Source organism: Gadus morhua, chromosome 14 (genome assembly GCF_902167405.1).
Source record: "Gadus morhua chromosome 14, gadMor3.0, whole genome shotgun sequence".
In the NCBI taxonomy this organism is placed as follows: domain Eukaryota; kingdom Metazoa; phylum Chordata; class Actinopteri; order Gadiformes; family Gadidae; genus Gadus; species Gadus morhua.
Genome location: NC_044061.1, coordinates 4,362,391 through 4,379,938, shown reverse-complemented (window position 1 = coordinate 4,379,938; position 17,548 = coordinate 4,362,391). Strand labels below are relative to the sequence as shown.

The following is a 17,548-nucleotide window of genomic DNA, read 5'->3' as shown; positions in this document are numbered from 1 at the left end:
TGACAAATGTATTTATTTGAAGTCGCTTAGGATAAAAGTGACTGCTAGATGACCTAAAGTTAAATTTGAAAAGTAATCCAAAAAATATTAAATGTACTAATTAATGTAATTTCAAACTTGCCTGAACCATGCACTGCTCTTGCCATTCCTGTGGATGGCAGCAAATCCCCTATTCTCAAATCACAAGCGAAGAAGAAACCCGGATGTCATGTTAGGTTGGTGATCTTCCAACTGTACACAACATGTAAACTCTTGGGATGAATGTAGCAATGCAATTATCACATGTATCCTAAAAGAACGTGTGCATCCGGTCCTACATGACTCATTTTTAGAGACCATTTCTTTAAGATCTATCACCATGTCTGGAGCGCTGGCCAGGCTGCTGTTTTACCCCACCTTAGCCTACAATGTGGTCATGGAGAAGGTGTCCTCTAGGCAGTGGTTCACCCGAGTGGACCAGACCGTCATACTGGGAGCCCTGCCCTTTAAATCAATGACAAAAGAGGTAAACTATGCTGTATAATATATCTAAACACGTAGCAATGGACAGTTGAATGATATACATAAGTAGATGATCACATATAATATACTAATATAATGGTCTCTGATGAATGTCACTGGTTTCATTTCATCAGCCAGTATCTTTCATTTTAATCTCTGGTTTTATTTGTTTCTCTAGTTGGTCCAAAAAGAAAACGTCAGAGGGGTCATTACCATGAACGAAGAATACGAAACTAAATACTTCTGCAACTCTGCTGAGGTGAGTATATGAGGATTTAAATGCAATCCCATTCCAGTAAATCCAGTCCATGTAACGCAACGTCCTCTGCCCGTAGGAGTGGGGGGACGCAGGGGTGGAGCAGCTCAGGCTGAGCACCGTTGACCTGACGGGGGTACCCAGCCTGGAGAACCTGCACAGGGGCGTGGAGTTTGTCATGCGCCACAGAGAGGAGGGCAGCAGTGTGTACGTCCACTGTAAGGCCGGGCGCTGTCGCAGTGCCACGCTGGTCGCTGCCTATCTCATACGGGTCAGTCGCACACTCACTGCAGTAGCTCATGGTTTCACAACATCAAAAAGTCCTCCACTGCTACACTGAAGCGTTTGAGTTGACTTATGTGTTTAGCGTACCCCTTGGTTTTAGGTTTTTAAGTACGTCAAAGTGTTGGCGGCCTTTATTTGGTTAATGTTTGGTAGTTCTAGCTGCTGAATTATTCAGCTTCTTACTTAAACCTAACCATAAGATTAAAACCATAGGCACTATAATATATTATTATATGTAAGTGTATTACATTTAGGGCATTGAGCAGTCATTTTTATCCAAAGAGACTTACAATAAGTACAATTGTCAGAAGAAAGAGAAACAATATATCGCTGTCGGTACAGTAAGTATGTTCATAGAACCAGGTGCCAAGCACTAACAATAGTAAGATGGATGTTACACAATGCTTAGTACTATATATTTTTTTAAGTGCAAGGAAGTACAACATACAATAACAGAACATTATTACCCTATACACTGTACTCGTATCAATTATACCAGATGACGTATGTAGAACGACAGAAATTCGATGAGGAAGAAGACGATGGGTGTGTCGAATATACGTCGTCATCGTCTTGCCGCCAGTCCCCGTTCTGTGATCGGTTCCCTATCTCACGCGAAAATCGGATCCATGGAATCCGGGTTGCCCTAGCAGCGCAAAATGAAATTGCGCGCAAGGGCAGCATGGGTACACTCAGGCTAGTGTCGAACCCTATTGATAAGAGTTCTGTTGACGTCGTAACCCCACCAGCTCCACTACTGGACCCCCGAGGAGGCCCGCCACAGGCTGGTCACTCTCCGGCCCCACGTCCTGATCCACTCGGCCCAGCGGGCCGCGCTCGGGAGGTACCGCCAGCAGGTGTGTGAGGACTCCAGCTGAGAACGCCTCCAGGACTGGAGGAGATTCATATTTCCTAGTAGATATAATTGTACATTTTCATCAGCTTTTTTTTTTTTTTTACATTGTAAAATGTTCATAAAATGCGCACAAAACAATGTTTTATTTTTCATATGAGGCATTGGTGAAACTTGCCAATTCAGAAAATAAATATTTAATGAAGCTCTTCTGATTGTCTTTCTCATTATTGTGTACCCGTCAAACTTCTCTCAATGTATCATGATGTCCTTCAAACATATTGGGATTTACACATCATACAACAAACAACATATTTGTAACTCTTATGTACCTCAATTAAAGAGTAATTTGAGATGTTACTTTGGCCCTTACTTTTTTACCTTTGGTAAAACATTTGACCTATGTTTACCCTTTTAAGTTATGTCGTTATTCCACTTGTAAATGGATTTTCCCAAAACAACTCCATGCCATGCAAGTACATGTGTTTAGTTTCCTGATAAAGCACCAATTCTTTTTATTTATTTATTTTTTAATGGTGTGAACTATAAATCCTATGTTACCAGATTCTGTCATATAGACATTAAATAACATACAGCGTACAATAGATGGCGACAAAGAGCCACGAACAATCTAGTTGACGCTCTCACTGCGCAGACGCAGATCGCAGACAACATTATCCAACATGGCGGCGTCGTTGATGCGATGTGTCCGCGGAGGGCTGGGGAGAAGTCTAAACAGTGAGTATATCTTAGACACCTTTCATGTTCGGCAATTCACTTTATCCTCATGATATACACAGACGACACGGGGAACTACCAATACAGGGTCAGTGGTCCCGTGTTCACCGACCCAGTGTCTCCAGGATGACCTCTGAGCTAGCTAATGCTAACTCTTGCAAAAATCCTTTCTGGCGTTCAGATGTATGACATAACGGACGTGTGTAGTAATAGTAATATATACTATCTCCTCTTATCATGCTGAGTGATCTATTCCAGGTTCATGATATCAACCTTTTATTTTCCAGTCGCAAGCCGGAGTGCAGGTATCATCCAGCAGCAGGCGAGACTGGAGACGACTTCCACTGAAACAAAACGTATTTATACTTTTATATTACATTATTAAATTACACTTGTGGTATAGACCGATCATGTTCACGGTGGTAGTAGACATGCATCCTAGGTCAGAAACATGCACCAGATACACGGTTGATACTCGGGCTGTGAGTCTGACTGACTCTAAAGTTAGTTTCTTCTTGATTCCTCTATCCTCTTTACAGCCACAGTCCGGGCCAAGGATGCTGTCACTCACAACCAGCTTGCAGCGTTTGGAGAGTATGTGGCTGAGATGATGCCCAAATATGTTCAGCAGGTTGAGGTGAGTAAAACAATACTGAATTGTGAATTATGCACAGCCTACTACGAATCTCTGGCTGCTGTGCGTGTTTTAATGGGTTATCTGAGATCTCTAATAAGGAAGAATCCATGACTGACTCGTTCATATTCTTTTTTTAATCAGTGTCCGGCGGGGGTTTGTACAGGGAAGTCCACCAATTAACACATTGAGGCTCCCGTTGGGGTAGTGGGAAAGAACTTTCAAACAATTTTGGGCAATCTTCCAATAAAATGTCATTTAATTGAACGTGGTTTATATTGTCACGTGCCATCAATGACACATTTTCCATCCCTTTCCTGCCTCGTCGGTTGGCCGAAGAGTGTTATGACCGCAAGCTGCTTCTCCAATATGCAAATAAGAAACACACTAACGGTGTAGCCATTTACAAAGACCCCTCCTTGGATGCGGATGTAGGGCTCTATCGTGGATGTACGGCGTCGCCGTGAATGTAGGCTCTACCGGTGATGTAGGGCTCTGTGGTGGATGTAGGGTCTGCCGTTGAATGGATCTAGGGTCTACCATGGATGCAGATGGCAATTATTTTTTATTGTCTCAGGTTGTACCGCCTAGTGTCATACAGTCTCTCCCCTGAGCTAGCTGCAACAGCCTGAACTGTGTAATCTAAGATGTAAACAAACAACAAGTACCCCACATCACCTCCGCGGATCTAACATTAGTTCGGCATTACATTGATTAATTTGCACGGAAGATTTATTTAATTTTACGTGTATTCTCCGTGTGAATCAATGCAGCGAACCGTGACGTCCGTACCGATTCGGTTCAATACGAATACATGTTATGTATCGTTAGAGTTTCCTGATACATCCAAGGAAGTCCCTGTGGGAACGCCAAGTTCTCTCCCTCGTCAGTCTGCTGTTAGTCTGCTGGTAGCAGCTCGGCTGCAGAATGCCAGGGGGGGTTGGAGTCTTCTCAAAATACTCGTCCTTCCGCCAACTCACGACTTAGCAAACGGATGCGAAACCAGTTATTTGGTCAAACTGTATCAAAAATGATTATATTGATTTATTTTTGTTACAGCAAGTGATTTAAAAACTTTTTCCAACTACACCAACTGGAGCCTCAATGTGTTAGATTGGTGGACTGCCCCTTACATTTTGAGTCAAATAACGTGGATTCACATATATAATAAAACATATTGCGCAAATGTTTCGTCCTCCAAGGTCATAACGGGGAAGAGATGCATCTTGCTAAAGTGTGTGTGTTTGTGTTCCAGGTGACGTGCTACAACGAGCTGGAGGTGATGATCCACTCTGACGGCGTGGTTCCCATGCTGACCTTCCTCCGGGACCACACCAACGCCCAGTTCCGAAGCATGATCGACCTCACCGCCGTGGACATCCCCTCGCGGGAGAACCGCTTTGAGGTGAGGCTCAGGGCACCAGACACACACTCGGGTCTGACGGAGCCGCACGCACACACATAGTTCTTCTAGGGCTGGGAGATAAATCGAATTTTGATCGCGATTTCCATTTTAGCGTCAAACATAATCGAGTTTGTCGATTTTGTTTTTACTTTATTTATTACTTTATTTTTTTTATGTTTTATAGAAAGGGCAGAACAGCTGGATACATATCTGTGTATCATTTTAGATTGGAACTTTTTCTTTTTGACCATCTTTGACCAGTTCTCAGTTACAAAAAAAAAAAAATAATAATCGTGATTTCAATATTGACCAAAATAATCGTGATTATGATCTTTCCCATAATCGAGCAGCCCAAAGTTCTTCTACATACCATTGTTCACACGTTGGATGTTCAAACGTGAACTACAGACAGATAAATTCTCCTTCATTTATGGAATATGGAAGAGAGGGCCTTGCATGAACCAGGCCTTACAACGCATTATCTACTTTCTTTTTATTAGGATTAAATGGCACTAAAGGGCTCCCTCCCTTTTATTTATTTGCCAATGAGAACTGTTGCATTCAGACACCTGTGATTAACAGGCAAAAAGATTTCAGTTAACCAAGCAGGGAAGAGATGTCCTGATTGGTCAGAAAGGTGCCGGGAGCGGTCTAAAATCCCAATAGTCTCATACAGAGACTAACAGATATTGGAACAGATCATTTCACTTCATAATAGCTGACACTAAATATATAGCTTTTACATCTTTCCTACAGCACCGTTAATGTGTGTTAAAATAAAATACAGCAACTTAGGTTGGTGGTGTGATTTCCATTCGTGCTTTTTCTTAAGCTTTTGTTTCTTCCTGTGCGACGGCTCACAGATTGTGTACAACCTGCTGTCCCTGCGCTACAACTCCCGCATCCGCCTGAAGACGTACACAGACGAGCTGACCCCCGTGGACTCGGCAGTCAGCGTGCACCAGGCCGCCAACTGGTACGAGAGGGAGGTGAGCTTCCATCGGCACGCGGGCATCGCCCTGTCTCTCACAACTGTGTCTCGAACGCCAATATCAGTGTTCCCAGGACTCATTAACATGCAAACCGTCGTACTCTGACTCGCTCTGGCACTGCAGGCCCAGTGAAAAACAATGTATAAATCTCAAGTCTACGTTACACATTGTCCGTTGCTAGTGGTATTTTTTCTTAATCACATTTGATATGAGGACCTTTCTGAATGATTGGTTAGAAAAGGCCAAAAGCACCTTGAATAACGGTTTTAATGGGTTGGGAGTTTAATTTGTACCGTTAGTTTTAAACAAAATGCTTCCACCTGTTGGTAATCAATAGGAATTACAACAACACTTGCAAAGCCTGAGGCATGTTAAGTGTGTCTTGGCTTTCAATCTGATTTTCCTCCAGAATAATGGACTTGAGTATCTCCTCAACAGCCTGATATATTGGCATCATCTCTACAAGACTTCACCAGCGAGGAGAGGACTCGTGTATAAAGCCTTGTGTTTGTGCTTCCAGGTCTGGGACATGTATGGCGTGTTCTTCGCCAACCATCCCGACCTGAGACGTATTCTGACGGACTACGGTTTCGAGGGTCACCCCTTCAGAAAGGACTTCCCCTTGTCTGGATATGTTGAGGTGAGTCCCGCTTGCTTTCATGTTAAAAGGGTTTAGTCCCAGGCTATCGATGGGTCGATGTAAACAAGTAATGGGACAACCATACTACTCCAAACAATCACACACTGAGGTGGGATTTTATTTTATGAAATTAGGAATAATGTTAACATAATTTGAAAGATAGATCGCTAAAATATATATCTCTATCTAGAGATAGATGGATAGTTCTGTCTGTCTCACTCTTTCTTTCCTGATAAAGCTCTCTCTCGCTCTCACCCGCTCTGCATAAAACTCGCTCTCTTGATGAAGCTTTCTCGCTCTCACTCTCGATAAAGCTCTCGCTCTCGATAAAGCTCTCGCTCGCTCTCTCGATAAAGCTCTCGCTCTCTCTCTCGATAAAGCTCTCGCTCTCTCTCGATAAAGCTCTCGCTCTCTCTCGATAAAGCTCTCGCTCTCTCGATAAAGCTCTCTCGATAAAGCTCTCGCTCTCTCTCGATAAAGCTCTCTTGCTCTCGTTCTCTCGATATAGCTCTCCGCTCTCTCTCTCGCTCTCGCGCTCTCTCTCTCTCTCTCTCTCGATGAAGCTCTCTCTCTCTCGATGAAGCTCTCTCTCTCTCTTGATGAAGCTCTCTCTCTCGATGAAGCTCTCTCTCTCGATGAAGCTCTTTCTCTCTCTCGATGAAGCTCTTTCTCTCTCTCTCTCTCTCTCTCTCGATGAAGCTCTCTCTCTCTCTTGATGAAGCTCTCTCTCTCGATGAAGCTCTCTCTCTCGATGAAGCTCTTTCTCTCTCTCGATGAAGCTCTTTCTCTCTCTCTCTCTCTCTCTCGATGAAGCTCTCTCTCTCTCTTGATGAAGCTCTCTCTCTCGATGAAGCTCTCTCTCTCGATGAAGCTCTTTCTCTCTCTCGATGAAGCTCTTTCTCTCTCTCTCTCTCTCTCTCGATGAAGCTCTCGCTCTCTCTCTCGATGAAGCTCTCTCTCTCGATGAAGCTCTCTCTCTCTCTCTCTCTCTCTCTCTCTCTCGATGAAGCTCTCTTTTAATAAAGCTCTAGTAAAAGTCCTCCCACCATCTAGTTTAAAAGCAGGTAAACACACAGCAGTACCATGACCTCCTCCGACCGCTTGCGTCCGCAGGTGCGCTACGACGACGAGGTGAAGCGAGTGGTGGCCGAGCCCGTGGAGCTGACGCAGGAGTTCCGCAAGTTCGACCTCAACACCCCCTGGGAGGTGTTCCCCGCTCACCGGGAGGCCAAGGCAGCCCCACAGCTAGAGGCCCCCGATGAGAAGAAGTAACCGGCCCGGGCGCGGTGACGCTGCAGCAAACGACTCTAGCGCCCCCGTGTGTTCTGTATGTGTAACTCCACCCTTCTGGAAAAGCCTATGGAAATATTTATGTAAATAAATGGACTAGTAACACAGTGCTAGTGTCTGCTGGTGGTTATTTTTGTTTGTCGTGTGCTACAAAGTTATTATCTGATGACTTCAGACCCTACATTCTGTGTTAATTTCAATGGAATAAGCAGAGTCAAGCCCCCTTCTATCTTGATGCAGCTAAACCCTGACACTGGAAAAGCCGACCATTACTTAATAGAATTTAGAACTGATAAAAGTCAGGAAATATTAAGAAAACAAATAAGCAGGAAGCCTGTATTTAAATATTTCTTCCATTTTATTTTGGCAAGTTTTTGAAGCTTTTGTTTACAGATGAAGTATTCAAAATATTCCACACAATTTACAGTTACAACAATAAGTACTTTTATAATTGTGTCTGATCAAGCCAACCATTGTAGTTTTTTTTATTTTTTATAAAAGATTGCTGGTTTGTCACTATACATTGTTTTTTCCTTGCACCAAATCAAAATAACAGCTGCAGATTCTGAATAGTTTGTGTGCAAGTCCACACAGCTCCGATTGACATCAAGATTGACATTTTTTATTGGAGAATAAGAAGCATACATCCAACACATTGTACAGAACCTCCGTTGCGTTAGAACATCGTTACAAGTAATGGATCGGGACTGTCAAGCTGTGGAAATGTATTTTTCGTTTTTTTTTATTTCAGAGGATTTCCTACGGCATGCATGCATAAACACAAGCTCCCATTTGAGGTTGTCAAAAGAATTATCACAATTTCATCTCCCACAAGTTCATCTCCGTTTCCTTTTCCTCACCATTGTAGCGGTCAACCTATTCCCTGGGTGGAAGTTGAGAGAGAAAGTTATATTGGTTTAGTTCGGCCCCATTTAGCAGAACCGAAGCATTCACATTAAACATCTGTCCCGCTGTTTCACCAGGTGTGCACGTTACAGATAACGACGGGGAACACAAAGCCACTGACGCTTCACTGTCACAGACGCGCATTAGCGCCGCAGCGCGCTTCCATTCCGTTTAGCGGTGAGGGAGAGAAATGGAGGTCTGCTGTTGCTGAGTGTGTGAGTGTGAACTGTGAATCCAGGGGGCTGGTGCCTTGTTACGAGCTCTCCCCGGACAACTGTGGCCTCATTGCCATGGTACATTACACCAAATAAGTCTCGGACGCTCTATAGTAATTCAACTGTCTTGCTTGTAAGAAGTGTACCAGCCTGGATCTGGCGTCTAAGCTCTGATGATCTCATGTGGCATGGCATTGCTTCAAAGAAAATGGAATATTATACCCTAACGTGGTATTAATTCAAATGGCTCCTATCGAGCGGAAAGAGGTGAATTAATTAAGTCGGAGTTGATTACAAAATGAGCAACGTCGTGTGTCTCGCGGCAGTCTGAAATCGAACAGACATGGTTATTGGCGTGAGATGAGCAATTATTTTTTTCTCCACAGTGTTCAGTATCCGAAGACATAAAGTTATTTTTCTTGCTCGAATTGGGCGATAAATTATGGCCATGTCGCCTCGGGGTAATATATTAAGCATGTGCTAAAAGACATTGGAAGCAGAATGGATATTGTCTACAGTTCGACACATTCTTTATTTCCCTCTCTCTCTGTGACCAATTCTCTTGAGTGAAATATAAAATGAAATACGGCTTTTCACACAAAACTGTCCACATGATTTTCACACACTTTGTAAACCATCAAAAATACAAGGGCAACAATTTTTTATACATTTTTCCTCAGTCCGTTTTTATCCTAAAGAACGGGAGAAGAAGCATTCAACATCACTGCCAGTCATTCATGGATCCATGTGGTTCTTCAAAACCATGAAGGAAAATCCTGGGGATGCAGTCAGCTCTACATTGAAGACAGGTGGTTCCCCTGACGGTACAGCAGGTCTGCCGCAAAGCAAAATATATCTACACACCAGCTCCTGCCTTAGACTCCCTCCATCCACCTTAGCGTCCAACCCACGAACCCCACCACTCCTGAGACCTCGTCCTCACTCCACAGCCTACTCCATCTCGTACAAGTCCCTGGCATCCACCTGCGGCCCTCTCCTGTCTCCCAAACTCCTGGGCAGCTAGGGTTTCCTCTCCCCGGCCTTTGATTGGCTGCTGACGGTTGTGGGGGTGGGGACGTCGGGGTAAACTAGGAAGCCGGTGAAGGTGATGTACTTGGCGTGGTTACTGTACGCCCCGAAGCCGTCCTTCTGGTGGGAGTACAGCCACACGGTGTCCCCGGGCTTCAGGGCCAGCATCAGGCTCTGGCTCTGCAGGGCCTTCTCCCCCTGGCTGTCGTCGTAGATCATCGCCTGGACCTCCAGCTGGTTCTTCATCAGCTTCACCGACAGCGTCTTGTGGGGCAGCTTGCCCACGTTGAAGGAGAAGTAGTAGGCTCCGGCCACGCGGCAGGTGAACACGCCCAGCGTCAGGTTGAAGTCCTCGCCGATGTTGACGAAGGCCGCGTCGAAGGTGACCGGTTGGTGCTGCGGCAGGCCCCGCTGGTCCACTCCCATGATGCTCTGGGTGCGGCCCACCGAGAAGGCGGAGCGCTGGTCGTCCTCTTCCTCATCCTCCTCCTCCTCCTCCACATCCTCCTCTTCGTCCGCCTCCTCTTTGACGTGCTCCTCCTCCTCCACCTGCTGCCTCTTCTGGTCGGTCAGTCCCAACGCGTCGCGCTCGGCGGCAGCTTTGTCTTTGGAGGGCGTGGTGTGTTCCTGCAGCGGTGCCTGCTGGGAGTTGTAGGCGCTGTGCTGGCGGCGCTGCTGGGACTGGTAGTCGTAGGTGTCCGGGTAGACCAGGTAGCCGCTGAAGGTGGTGTAGTGTCCGGTGTTACTGTAGAGCGCGTAGCGGGGGTCGCCGTGGAGACGGAGCCATATGGTGTCGCCGAAGTCCAGCGCCAGCATGACACTCTGGCTCTGCACCTGAGCGGGAATAATGTAGACTTTAGAGACGTCACAATAGACCGGGAGCCTCCTCATATGCAAGCAATACCGTCCCCATGCATAACCCATGAGTCATCACTGCCTCGCAGCACTGCCCTCTATATGTAGACACTCATCCACGCTTTCATTTCATCCAGGCTTGACTACTGCAATGGTCTTCTCTACGGCACCACCAACAAAGTCCTCAAAAAACTTCAATATGTCCAGAACTCAGCTGCACGCCTCCTCACTGGTACCCGCTCCAGAGAACACATCACACCTGTCCTCCGTGAACTCCATTGGCTTCCAATTAAACACAGAATCAACTACAAAATCTTACTCATCACCTACAAGGCCCCCAACAGCCTAGCCCCCCCCTACCTTGCCGACCTCCTCCATCACCACGCCCCCTCCCGATTCCTTAGGTCCAATTCTGCCAACCTGCTACAAGTTCCACGGACTGAGCGACGGACTTGGGGTGATCAGGCCTTCTCAGTTGCTGCCCCCACCCTTTGGAATTCACTCCCCTCCCACATCAAAGTCTCTCCAACCCTCTCTTCTTTCAAATCTGCCCTCAAAACATACCTTTTCACAATAGCCTTCCCCACCTAACTCCCACCTTATTCTTCATGTTTAACCTCTGTTTTTCTTTTTTGTTCCTAGTCTGTCTTATATAGTTTTGATAGGCCAATATGTAAAAGAGAGTTAGAGTACCATATTAAGCGCTATATAAATTTCATTTATTATTATTATTATTATTATTATGTAATTCCCATCTAATCATTTCTCTCATCGCAAAAACCCACACATTCTCCTTCGACCGTGACGGCGGACATACTGCGATGAAACATCCAATTAGGATGTCTCTTGGCGGGGGCCCACTATGGCTTTAGCGTTTAGTCCTTATTTGGCGTGGAAATATTGTAGCTATGATATCCAATCATCTAAAAATTAAATAAACCCTGTTTATATGATTACTATTCAATTGAAAAGGAGATTCTAAACATTCTCCTTGGATAGTATTGCTACTGTAGCCATGAAGTCTGATACCGAGGCCAATCGACTGACTTTGACTTGGTGTGTAGATTCCTTTAACTGCCCGGCAGCCTTGCAGACATGTCCACTTCACCCTTCAGTGTACTGCAATTTAACTAATGCCGCTTTTCCACCGCACATGTAGCTCGACTCGACTCGACTCGACACGACTCGACACGACTCGACACGGTAGCAGCACGGGTCGTTTTCCACCGCAAATAGTACCTCCTGGACGTGGGCAGGGTCGGCTGCGCGAAAGGGCCGTGACGTATTTTTGTACGCGACGCAAACAACACCTACGCAACCCACACATGGACAGAACCCACATCACAACAATGGAGGACATCGATAACATTACTATTATTAGCTGGCATGTTGAAGAAGTTGAAGAAGTGGAATATGTTGGCTGCGGCGCTGCTATGGCTGTTACCAGCATGGTTGCCATGTCGCTCTTGTGACTTCGTCACGTTCTCTGGCCAATCAGTGGCCGGCCGTCTGCCGACGTCACCTTTTAGCATCGGCTCAGCCACTTGGAACCTAGAGCGAGGTGGAACTAGAAAAAGCAGCCACTTCAGGTACCAGATACCATGTTTTCGCGGTGGAAACGCAAAAAATGCGAGCTGAGTCGAGTCGAGTCGAGTCGTGTCGAGCTGGTACCATGCAGTGGAAAAGCGGCATAAGTCTCTCCTGCTTTGGCTGACTTCGGCTATGGCCAATCCTAAACTCTCCCCGATGGTCACTCCCCCTCACCTTTGTTTCCTTTGTATTAACTACCTCACGGTCTTTAACAAGATTTAATCAAATATTTTGCTTTCCAAAATGTCCTAAAAATGAGTTATTCGTCATCATTATTTCAGCTCGCTATCCATAGTGGGGTACTTTTCAGACCATATCACAACACGGTCAGCACCCCCGGTTTGTTACCTTGCGCTCCTCCCCAGAGTTCTCCTCGTAGACGATGGCCTGCACCTCATTGCGGTTCTTCATCAGCATGACGGAGAGGTCCTTGTGGGGGAACTTGCCCACGGTGAAGGAGAAGAAGTACGCCCCGGGGATGCGGCAGCGGAACAGGCCGGCCTTCGCCTCGAAGTCGCCGCCGATGTTGACGTAGACGGCGTCGAAGGTCACCGTCATCTTCGGCCCGCCCTCCATGCTGTTGGTGCGCGCCACGGAGAAGGCCGACCGCAGCGCCACGTCCTGGTTGAGCCGGGCGAAGCCGCGGGCGCCCCCTGCCCAGCCCAGGGCCAGCAGCACCGGCAGCATCAGAGCGGCAGGAAGGAGCATCCTACCTGTGAGAGGAGAGCCTCGGGTTAGGACAGCCCTTCATAGAAACAGTTAGAGCCTTTCAACTATTACCTTTCATTCAACAGGCATGTATTCTATTAGAGCCTTTCATTCCTCAGGCATGTATTCTATTAGAGCCTTTCATTCCTCAGGCATGTATTCTATTAGAGCCTTTCATTCAACAGGCATGTATTCTATTAGAGCCTTTCATTCAACAGGCATGTATTCTATGAGAGCCTTTCATTCAACAGGCATGTATTCTATTAGAGCCTTTCATTCAACAGGCATGTTTTCTATTAGAGCCTTTCATTCAACAGGCATGTATTCTATGAGAGCCTTTCATTCAACAGGCATATATTCTATTAGAGCCTTTCATTCCTCAGGCATGTATTCTGTTAGAGCCTTTCATTCAACAGGCATATATTCTATTAGAGCCTTTCATTCAACAGCCATCGATTGTGCAGTATTATATTAGAGCCTTTCATACAAAAGGTATCGATTCTATTCCATTAAATTAGAGCCTTTCAATCAACAGACATCAATTCTATTCTAATAGAGCCTTTCATTCAACAGGCAAGTATTATGTTAGAGCCTTTAATTCCAAAGGCATCTATTCTGTTATTTTCTCGTAGAGCCTTTCATGTAGCAGCCATCTATTGTATTGTAGGAAAGCTTTTCATTCACTAGACATTTATTCTAATAAATTCTGGAGAGGGTTTCATTGAGATCTGCAAAGACGAAGGCACTCAACCAATGATCATCCATACTTTAATGAGAAAAATGGACAGACAGCGAGGGGATGACATCAGTCGAAAACGTTGAATGACGGTTTCCAGTACAAAGCCTATTGTTGCAATGTTGTCTCCATTACATCGAATACACATAATTAATTATTTTTATCTTCTATTATGTCTATCTAATATATATATATATTAGTGCTGCCAAGCGATTAAAATATTTAATCGCGATTAATCACATTAATGTCATTTTAATGCTCTTATCAGCATGGCGAAGTGCATCGGCTTGCCTTGTGCAAATGTTTTTTTATTGATAACAACATTGGCATATACTGATCAAAACAGGAAGATACAAAAAAAAAAGCCTGTAGTGCAATTAAACGATGGACATACAAACATACTGCCTTGAACATAGCAGTCAGGCTACTGCTTCTTTGTTTTGAGCCAAAGAAAAAAATAAATAATAATAATATTATTTAGAGAGCAGTAACCTCTCTGAATAAACCAGGCTTGCTCGAGCCAAGAACGGAACTAAACATGTGGAATTCATTTTGCTCCCCCATTCGGTTCATATTGATTGAGCACAGCTTCCACATTGATACTTATTACTACCAACAGTGCTCGCCCCCGGGGGACTGCTGGGATTCCTTCCAATACATTAGGACTCTGTTCTCTAGGTCACATGTCCTACTCCGGCCTCTACCCCTGCCCATACATTAGGACTCTCTGTCATACTGTATGTCCTTTCATTCTGTCTCTCAGGCATGTGGCTCAGGAGATAGAGCGAGTCGTCTGGTGGTAACCAAACTGAAGGCTGCATGTTCGATCCCCGAGTGGTGAGGCGTCCCTGAGCAGGACACCTCACCCTGACCTCTCCAGACGAGCCGGCTGTCGCCTCCGCCGTCGATGTGTGGATGTGTGCATGAATGGGTGAATGTTAGGCGGTATTGTAAAATGTTTTGCGTGGCCACTGGTTAGAAAAGTGCTGTATAAATGCAGCCCATCTATCACTGCTCCTCCGTCAGGACTTTGTCCTCTTGTCATATTTCCTACCAGTGGGCCAAACAAACCCTTCTCTTTTGCCCTTGAAACACGGACCACAACTAGTTAAAGTTTATGTGTTTGGAGATAAGTTTGTGTGTGTGTGTGTGTGTGTGTGTGTGTGTGTGTGCGCGCGCGTGCGTGCGTGCGTGTGTGCTGATGTATCTGTTTGTATGGACGGCTGCGTGTGCACGTCCATAGTGTGTGTGAGTCAATTAAACGCACCCCTGTAATGTAACCGCCGCGCCCCGCTAGTATACCTGCTGCCCCACTATTTTTTTAAACCATCCTGGCAGACTGCTCTCAGCAGAGGAGCGAGGTATTAATAGGTATTTTATTATCCGGGAGACGTCCCGTGTTGTCTGCTCGTCCCGCTTTAATGAACCAACAAGAGGCTGAGGAGGACGAGGCGGAGCTATCGGCCGCTCACACCACAGACGGCGGCGCTAATGGCTACAACGATCCACCGAGCGGTGCGGGCCCCTGAGGAGTGCTCACTGAGGGTCCTAGCGAGCCCAGGGGAAAGCAGGTCAGAACGGGGAGGCTTGGCCCACAACCACTGCGCACTGCGCCAATGTTGAAGGAACAAGGGGATTACATCAATGTGGTCAAGGAGAGATTCCGGGTTGTTTTTTTGTCCACGTTTGTTGTCGTTGAGAATACACTAACGTGTGTCACCCTGGTGAAGTGATGATTGATATTTGGCAAGTAATAGGGTCGGGAGGCGGGAGCACATGTTGTATGTTGGTGTTACTCACTCGTGATGCCAGCATAGTGTTTCACAGTGCACAATGATGGGAAATGCTATTATGGTTTTAGATTTTTGTATAAATCTTTAATGTTTAAGATTTGTTGTTGCATGGTGTTCTAATTTTTACTCCCCATTGGAGCTCCCCATTTTCAATCTATAACCAACCCAGTCTCACGGAATTACGTGACACTGTCACGTCATCTAATCTATTCATTCGGACACGTCATTTTAATTTTCTCGTGCCAAAAGGCACACATTTCTAACAATATGCCAGCTTTTGGTCACCCGTTTCTACTTTCGCCTTTGATTGTGAGAAATTGTGACAATTCACGGATATATTTAATGCAGGTGTGCTGCTCTGTAGGCAAACCGCGACGGAAAAAGGGTAGCGTCATCTCTTCTTTTTAGAATTGAGTTTGAAATTTGTGCTTTTCGCACGAAAAAAATTGAAATTACGTGTCCCAGATCACGAATGAATAGATTAAATGACGTGACGTGACAGTGTCACGTATTTCCGTGAGACTGGGTTGCAATAACTCCCCCTCCCCCCCTCCACGGAATACACATGGCCAATCTCAAAGATTTCCTTTGAAAGGAAATCTTTCAAAGGAAGCCGAAACAGGCGAAACCGTTACGGTTTCGATCTATCCGGTTTCGCAGTATCTCCGTAAAGACGAAGCCAAGTGAAACCGGGTAGATCTGTAGAAACGCTGTAGTACACATTCCAGGCCCATAAGGGGCGCTGCTTCTGGTACAGAAATCCTTGTTGTTGTGAGTTCTGAGACTCCGCGGGCTTAACAGTCATTGGCTAGAGGGTCGAGGGGTGGGGCGATGACGTCATGGTTTACGGTTTCAGTCGGTTTCAGGCGTCCAAAACGAACCCGGGTAGATTTGAAACCACCTCCGAGGGTGGTTTCAGAAGTTTGCGGTTTCGGTCAGCGGATTCGCCGGCTTCGTGTGGACGGAAGGCCGAACCGTACAAGACCTTTGCGGTTTCGCCATGAAATCGGCTTCGTGTGGACGGGGCCTCAAAACGTGTTGCCACCGATACTGTGTTCATAACATTCTCAAATTCAAGGGCTTTCATCAGTGGGCCATATGCACAGTCGTTATCGGGGTGCCTAATCATGCGATAGATAGTTAATTAACATACATTAATTGATATGAAAGTTTTATATAGCGTTTAGTTTTTTTAGATTGTGAAAATATGATATAATTTATGCGGTGTGTCAAAACGATATGCGAGTATTTTTGGTTGGAGATTTATGTTACCAACAACACGAGGGAAGGCAAGGTAATAAAACAAAAGTGGTTGCTAATTTTGTATCATCATTTTGTAGTCTGTATGTCTCAGTCACAGTGGTGTACCGACAGAAACAGTGTATGGGGTGACGCAATATTTATTAAGATGTTTTGTTATTGTAACAAAGAAATTTGTAAGAATAAAGACCCCCTGGCAATTATCAGAAGCTTTACCGTTTAACGACAATCCAGGAGACCTAGTCTTGCTCCCTGAATCAATACAACCTAATGCACTGCAGCACACCAATTACTTCTCCATTTCAACTGCACCTTTGAGCTCTAGTCATGCTTCCCGCCTAGCACATCAATAATGCACTTAAAAAAGGCTAAATCTAGAATTCAGATCAACAAAAGGACCAATCTTTGTATCCGATTAGGTTAAAACTCGGCAGAGCTTGCAGTGTTTCAGCGTTAACTCTTCACCGGTGGGTTTCAGAGGAAAGAAAACGGTTTCTAATGCCTTCAGTTTCCCCCTTTATGGCGCTAATCACGCACAGCGCTTCCTTTCACCAGGCTTCACAACACTGTTGGGTCATGGCTGCCTAGAGCTGCTATTAAATTATTTCTTTCTCCATGGGTGCCTGATGTAATTGCATGGAACACGTTGTACCTGATTTACATAAAGGTCAGTGTGTCTGCGGTGTGTTTCTCCGACGTGGTAAATTTGGGGTCCACATTGGGGTTCTTGGCGACCACTGCTCAATCGACCGCTCACAATGGAGGCTAATTACAGTAGTGTTTAATGTAATTAAGGCACTGCAATAACAACCAATCATTAGGATCCCAAAGAGCTTACCAGGGTGTTTAATGGAGGAGCAAT

At 45.4% G+C, this 17,548-nt stretch overlaps 3 protein-coding genes across 3 annotated transcripts in view; 2 read left to right on the top strand and 1 right to left on the bottom strand.

Annotated features, from left to right (window-relative positions):
• The first annotated feature begins 180 nt into the window (after window positions 1-180).
• Window positions 181-2,110, top strand: ptpmt1 (protein tyrosine phosphatase mitochondrial 1). Its single transcript, XM_030378048.1, has 4 exons — window positions 181-505; window positions 680-760; window positions 837-1,028; window positions 1,792-2,110. The coding sequence occupies exons 1-4, from the start codon at window positions 359-361 to the stop codon at window positions 1,918-1,920; spliced, it is 549 nt and encodes a 182-aa protein (XP_030233908.1). The 5' UTR covers window positions 181-358; the 3' UTR covers window positions 1,921-2,110.
• Window positions 2,111-2,518: 408 nt separating this feature from the next.
• Window positions 2,519-7,702, top strand: ndufs3 (NADH:ubiquinone oxidoreductase core subunit S3). The gene is made up of 7 exons (XM_030378047.1): window positions 2,519-2,633; window positions 2,921-2,989; window positions 3,173-3,270; window positions 4,523-4,672; window positions 5,536-5,661; window positions 6,185-6,304; window positions 7,418-7,702. Exons 1-7 carry the CDS (start codon window positions 2,579-2,581, stop codon window positions 7,574-7,576), a joined length of 777 nt encoding a protein of 258 aa, XP_030233907.1. The 5' UTR covers window positions 2,519-2,578; the 3' UTR covers window positions 7,577-7,702.
• Window positions 7,703-7,933: 231 nt separating this feature from the next.
• Window positions 7,934-17,548, bottom strand: part of c1qtnf4 (C1q and TNF related 4) — a 17,365-nt gene continuing 7,750 nt past the window's right edge. The window contains exons 2-3 of the mRNA XM_030378046.1: window positions 12,538-12,902; window positions 7,934-10,578 (exon numbers count right to left, since the gene is read on the bottom strand). Coding sequence (XP_030233906.1) covers window positions 9,736-10,578; window positions 12,538-12,897 — 1,203 coding nt within the window. The 5' untranslated portion in view covers window positions 12,898-12,902 and the 3' untranslated portion in view covers window positions 7,934-9,735. The remainder of the gene's footprint in view (window positions 10,579-12,537; window positions 12,903-17,548) is intronic.

What these genes read in the sequence shown, in the direction of transcription:
- ndufs3 (XM_030378047.1), top strand. Translation starts at nt 2,579, where the DNA reads ATGGCGGCGTCGTTGATGCGATGTGTCCGCGGAGGGCTGGGGAGAAGT. An exon ending in AATATGTTCAGCAGGTTGAG is followed by an intron (nt 3,271 to 4,522) that starts GTGAGTAAAACA and finishes TTTGTGTTCCAG; the next exon opens with GTGACGTGCTACAACGAGCT. An exon ending in CGCGGGAGAACCGCTTTGAG is followed by an intron (nt 4,673 to 5,535) that starts GTGAGGCTCAGG and finishes GACGGCTCACAG; the next exon opens with ATTGTGTACAACCTGCTGTC.
- ptpmt1 (XM_030378048.1), top strand. Translation starts at nt 359, where the DNA reads ATGTCTGGAGCGCTGGCCAGGCTGCTGTTTTACCCCACCTTAGCCTAC. An exon ending in TTAAATCAATGACAAAAGAG is followed by an intron (nt 506 to 679) that starts GTAAACTATGCT and finishes TTGTTTCTCTAG; the next exon opens with TTGGTCCAAAAAGAAAACGT. An exon ending in ACTTCTGCAACTCTGCTGAG is followed by an intron (nt 761 to 836) that starts GTGAGTATATGA and finishes CTCTGCCCGTAG; the next exon opens with GAGTGGGGGGACGCAGGGGT.